Source organism: Pleurodeles waltl, chromosome 3_1, assembly GCF_031143425.1.
Source record: "Pleurodeles waltl isolate 20211129_DDA chromosome 3_1, aPleWal1.hap1.20221129, whole genome shotgun sequence".
In the NCBI taxonomy this organism is placed as follows: domain Eukaryota; kingdom Metazoa; phylum Chordata; class Amphibia; order Caudata; family Salamandridae; genus Pleurodeles; species Pleurodeles waltl.
The window spans coordinates 1223624817-1223630816 of NC_090440.1; the positions used below are offsets into that span (position 1 = coordinate 1223624817).

Below are 6000 nucleotides of genomic sequence, written 5' to 3' on the forward strand. Positions count from 1 at the left end.
TGAGGCATTGTGAGCTAGCCAGGAGTTAGGCCAGTAGTTACTAACTGCTTGGATAGACTAAGTCTTTCACACTTTGCCATTCTGCTGTCCTAAGCATGCACTAGAGGTTCCTCACCAATGTAAGAACTGCTAAATATTACACTGACAAACATCACTGGTCTTGTCTCATGATTGCTTTGCACATCTGCTGAGTTCAGTTTTTTTTTTTACTCTAAAGTTTAAACGTGTACATTTATCTGAGTTATTGCATGAACTTTGGACAGAACAAGTTGTAAACAGTTAGAGGTAATCTCTGCTCACTGTTCCTAATTTTCTGTTTGAACTTTAGACATCTTACAAGTAGAAAGAAAAGTTGCATGGCCCTGTATCGCATAACAGCCCTTGAAGTTCTAAACTTCAACAATATTTATTAGAAGCTTGCTGCTTATCACAAATTCATGCTCTTTGGTGCCTGCTTGGTTCATTTGGATTTCAGTTCTGCAAAACTTTGAGATAAACAAACTGATGTGAAGTGCTGTTATGCCCATGAATTGCCCTCTAAGTATTTGATGAGTTAGACAGGATTGGCCAGCCTAGTGAAATTAGAGGGCCATGCAGGAGTGGACAAAAATTCCTCTCCCTGCTGAAGCTTGGCTGCAACTTGAGAACGCTCAAGGTCAGAATTTCAGTCTAATATTAAGAACTGTGGGGATGTCAATGTGTCTTCCTTGCCCTGAATCATAGGGACCTTTTGTTTTTTCCATATATACCAATATGGAAGAAAGTATGTAGTTTGTAACTCTGTAGTGCACTTTTCTCTTTTGTAAGAGTATATACTGTTTTTCATGTCGAAAGGAACAATTGAGTGTGAACAATCTTCACAGAGGTGCAAAAACACCTCCCTAATGCTTGGTTTGTGTGCGGTGCAAGGTGCCCTATTTTGAAAGCACCACTTTCTCTTCATAATAGTAGAGATCCCCTTCTACCCCTGAAGGACCCCCAGCTCACAAAGGCTGTCCCAAGTCTGGTGTGTGTATATATAGAAGTTCCTAACCCTTAACAGACTTCCTATGGAATGAAGTGTACCCATACAACTGTTGCTAAACGTTCATGCACCTAGAAGAGAGACTGGACTTGAACTCCCATTCTGTTTCTCATCACCATTATCATTGCTTACTTATTTTACCACTCCTTCAGTGAAGCACTTTCATACCTTGGCCCCCAGTAGAGTTAACATCTCTCCTTTCGGTAAACTCACAGGTTAGCACGGAAACTAATCTCTGAAAGGGGGTACAACTTTCTTTAACATGGTAGAATTTTGTTTTTGTATGCTGGGCAATGTGTTTGGTTTACATGGAATGTCTTTTTTCCTTGGAAAGAAATTGAGCTGCCCAAGTAGATAACCCTTCCCTCTTCCAAACCTTATGCCGGATGTTGTCTCACGCCATCTCCTCCCTTCTCAAGGAGAACAATCATAGGTTCCCCAGTCCCTGCTTTTGTCGGATCATGGTCAATCTGCTACCAGTACACACTTCTTTAGGGGAGTCATAAAGCCCCAAATGATACTGCTTCTGCAACCAGTTTTGTAAGACTCCTTTGAGATCTGGACCCTCAAATCCTTATGGGAAACTAATAAATCAGAAACAGGCAGGCTTCATACGAAGTGCAATATTGAGCTTTTTAATCCCTGTGAGGACACCAGTGATTTAATTTGCTACTGCCAGACATTAACATCAGTTTAATTTTTCTTTGATTACATAGGGGTGATTGCCAGAGAAGGATTTACAATGCCTGTACCACATCAGGCCCTCAAGGAAACATATGCGCTGGTGGCCTTGAGATGAGAAACCAGATACAGGAATCCACGTTTAGTAGTGTTATCACTCATTGGGGAACCACAGTTCAGTACATAATCTGTTTACTGGAGACAAATGTTCTCTTCATCCTTTAGAAAAAAGAAACATGGCAACACTGTTGACACCATGCATTGAATCTTCAGGAATGCTGTGCACTTTTCAAGACACACTGATTTCAACTAATCAGCTAAATGTTCTTGTGCTGGAACACATCATCTGGAAGACTGCCACAAATAGACACTTTGAAGGGCAGATGCACAATTTAGTTCTCTTCCTGTGTGGTCTGCAATGTTAGATGAAATCAGGGGAATTTCCTTAGCGGCCATGACAGTGTTATCAGATACCAGATAATTTGTATCTCTGGCCTCACTCATACACTAATAAGGGTGACCATTGCTTCACTGAATGTTTCCCTTTTCCCTCTGTGAAGGATCTCTGCTAAGTTCTCCATTAATCCCATAGGGCCCAACTGTAACATCCTTTCATTTTGATGGAATTCATCTCCTCGCGCTGTTTCTTTTTTCTTTTACCAAATAAGCTGAGGCGTTGGGGTCTGGAGCATTTAAGCGTTTTCTAGTTGCTGCTCCTAGTAGCAAATCTGATGAAGGGTTGCCTTAAATGTAAAAGGGAAGCTGGTGCTTCTTCAGCTTCCTTCCTGTAGGTTTAACAGAGAAAAGGGTGGAAATGTGTTGTGCGCTCTGGTATAACTAGAACATACACATAATCTGTTTGTGTTTAGGAAGGAACGTTTTTAAAAAAGGTACTGAGGTCTCACACAGAAGTGGAATTAATTCAGTGTGTGTTCAGTTTTTTTAGCTTCTCAGATGGTGACCATATCTAGAGAAGAAATTCAGAATCGTGGAGTTAGGGTTTTTTGGAATTCAGGTATTCAGTCTGTTGCTTTTTCAGTGCACCATACAGAGCTCTATACTATGCCTCTTAACCCTGTTTTAATTGTGATTTCTTGTGGTTGTATGAAAAGGAGGCTGGGAAGAGGGTGGACAGGGAAAATGTGCTGGATGTCCATGATCTAAGCATTAAAAAAAAAGATTACTATTGGGAAGTACATTGATGTTGAATGAATGATCTCAGAAAACCTCAACATTAAACACATAAACATCAGACGGGAACATGATTTTCAATGAAGGGTGTTAATTTGTGGAGCACTGGGAAGCGAGTGGACAGTAGACCTGTTCATGCTGATAGAAGGTGAGGATACATGTTCTGTTATCCTTTTGGAGCTTTTGGACCCTAGAGACATATACTTCACTTGTCCACCTTTCACCCTCTACTTAAGTTTCCTACTCTAGACACGTTTTACACTATTTTTATGGAGTAATAGTCTGAAATTCACATAGCACAAATATTATGTCCATCCAAAAAGAGCCAACATGGTCACTGAGAAAACAAGCTGAGGAGAATTAAAACTTGGAACAAGAAGGGAAGAAAAAAAAACCCTCCCAATCAAAATATACTGTAAAATGTGTTCTGGGGGTACTGAGTGAAGATGTTCTCATTTTTATGAATTCAAAGAATACATCCTTTATGGAGAACTAGGATGACTGGTAAAACATTTGTACTTCCACATAATGCAAACATTACATGTGACAATGTTTCTCCATTGTGGGTATTGTTCATGGATCTGTGTTTAACTGTGTCTTCCTCCTTCTCTGAAATGACCGGTATAATCCTCTACTTCAGCTTTGTAAGTGACACTGTGATCTGCTCTTAACACTAGGGTAACTGGAAATTAGATTAAGTAGAGACCAACTGAAGAGGTGCATGGGTAAAACCAAGTCATATCTGCAGTGGCTTCAAGAGGAATAGGGCTATACGAGGGACTCAAACTTAAAGGTCATGCAGTTCGACTGGCTGGGGGTTGATTTGTGGCAAAGAGAAAAACAAAAGAAATCACAGACATCAAATTAAAACAAATAGCCTACCTGCATGAGCAATGGATGCTTCAATTAAAAAAAAACAATAATCTGGTGAAATTGGGTTACATTAGTAGACTCTGTAGAGTCTATTGATTAGGGCATGAATATGGCCCTTTTCAGCATATTGGTGTACAGTCGTTGTCAAATTATGTTTGGTGAAGATACTAATGTTGGATAAGCATTGCAATAGGCATGTTGCACTTTTCTTTACCTCATTGATATGTGTTGTCTTCTTCAGGCCACTCCTGACTGCTGAGCAGAACCACCTGCTACACCTTTTGCTGCAAGAAATTATGTCCCCTTGGGGTCAGGGTGTCTAAATTGGTCAATGAACATTCTTGGTATACAGCACATGTGGTACCAGTGGATCTTAAAGAAGCTGACGTTGTGGATCTTAAAGAAGATGACATTATTTAGTGTGTGGAAAGTATGAGTCATTTAAATGAGCTATATGTGTTTTTCCTTAATGCTTGGAAATTGTGGTAAAGAACAGTTATTTATGGGATGTTACACTATGATGAAACTCCATATAAGTAGGAAATGTACAACAAGTCATTAAGTGAATCTGCTGGTGTTCAGTCTTACTCTCATGGAGTCCTTTGTTTTAGAAAAGTTTAAAAATAAAGTACCTAGTGAGTAAAATATGTCATTTATGTCTTGCTTCGTCTATACAATGTCATTAAATAATACATTTTCATATACTGCAAGCAGTCCATTGAATGTGACGATACCATATGTTTTATAATGCATGTTATTTCATGTTAAAAACGTGCTGCACATGCCTGGTTCTAAGTTTTACTATCTTTAGCATCTTGTAAGGGATATATTCCCTTATGAGTGTGTGTGATATAGCTCGCTAATAATCTGTTACGTACTAATTCCATTATATGCATACACATAAGAGAATGTTAAGTGTTTCTCTTTTGCAACCAGTATTCTTTAGTGCAATAGACACTTGGTAAGAATGATGAGAAATACTCCCATTCCGAATACAGCTTCTTTTGGCACTTCTTTGTAATCCACATCATTATTATGACTATTATATTAGTGACTGCGTAATTCAAAAAGTGTATTCTATGTATACATTTTGGTTTACTCATCTCTGACATACATCACCCTTTAATATGTAGCGAAAAATCTGGTTAGCTTGACTTGATTAACACCTTACACTTTCTTTAGTTGATGGCAACAATATTTGCGAGAGAATTTGAAGATTTTTTCAATGGCATAGAATATAATCCTTCTATGGAGTCAGACAAACCCATCTCACATTAAAATTAAGAAATGTTTAATAATAGTTTATTGAATCCACGCTAAATATATGTCATTCTGTGTGTTTCATAAGGAGCATTTTAGCAGAAAACCTAAAACGAAAATCAAGAATAATTCTGTATCCATATTTAATAAGGATGAGGCAATGTAACATTTCATGAAGTATGCATTGCAGTCTCAGTGGTCCAATCAGTTTGCACTTAGAAACCAAACTATTATCTCTAATAATTATACAACATATTAACAAATATTGTCAATATATGTAGCAACATCAGTATTTTTAGGATACCTCACTGTGCCACTAGTAGTCACACTAGGACAGCAGCAAGTTTGATACATTCTACCTACTAAACTGTATGTCTTGGGGGCGTGGCCAAGATAGCGGCGTGCTAGGACGTGCCTGCCCGAGCTCCGCCGCCCGGGCCCTGAAAATTGCTGACTGGCCCGCTGGGGGGTCGCCCTGAGGTTCCCCTTAAGAGACGGTCGTCTCCGAGGGCCGTGGACCGCCCGTTGGAGACTCTGGGAGCGCTGCGCTGCTTCCATTCCGTGGGGGCCGGCGGGCCCTGAAGCGCGGTCTAAGCCGCGGAGCTGAGCGGGCAGCGGCCTGGGCCGTGAGGCGGACCTTCCCCCGGCGTCTTGCTGGACTCAGCGCCGGGGGGGCTGAGGGGCGAGGGGGCTCGTTCATGGCCCCGTGGGTAGCGGGGCCGTGCTGGGGGCCTGGGCCTCGGGATCTACGAATGCTTTGGGTGCAGGGGGGGCACCCTTCCACGCGGGAACCTGTTGGGGGCTGGTGCCCCCAGCCTGGCGTGCCTCTGAAAGACGGGAGGGCGAAAGGAGAAAAGACGGAAGCTGCAGCGCCCAACGGCCTCGGAGCTGAGGTCGGAGAGGGAATCTGTTTTGAGCAGTGTGACGGCTGGAACTTCAGCTTAGAGAAGAATGGTCAGGGGTGTCCCGGA

The 6000-nt window shown here is 41.4% G+C and overlaps 1 protein-coding gene across 1 annotated transcript in view; it reads left to right on the plus strand.

Annotated features, from left to right (window-relative positions):
• Positions 1–4416, plus strand: part of LOC138285069 (40-kDa huntingtin-associated protein-like) — a 665864-nt gene extending 661448 nt beyond the window's left edge. Inside the window, exon 12 of the mRNA XM_069224556.1 lies at positions 4011–4416. Within this exon, the coding sequence (XP_069080657.1) occupies positions 4011–4092 (82 nt within the window). The 3' untranslated portion in view covers positions 4093–4416. The remainder of the gene's footprint in view (positions 1–4010) is intronic.
• Positions 4417–6000: the final 1584 nt, after the last annotated feature.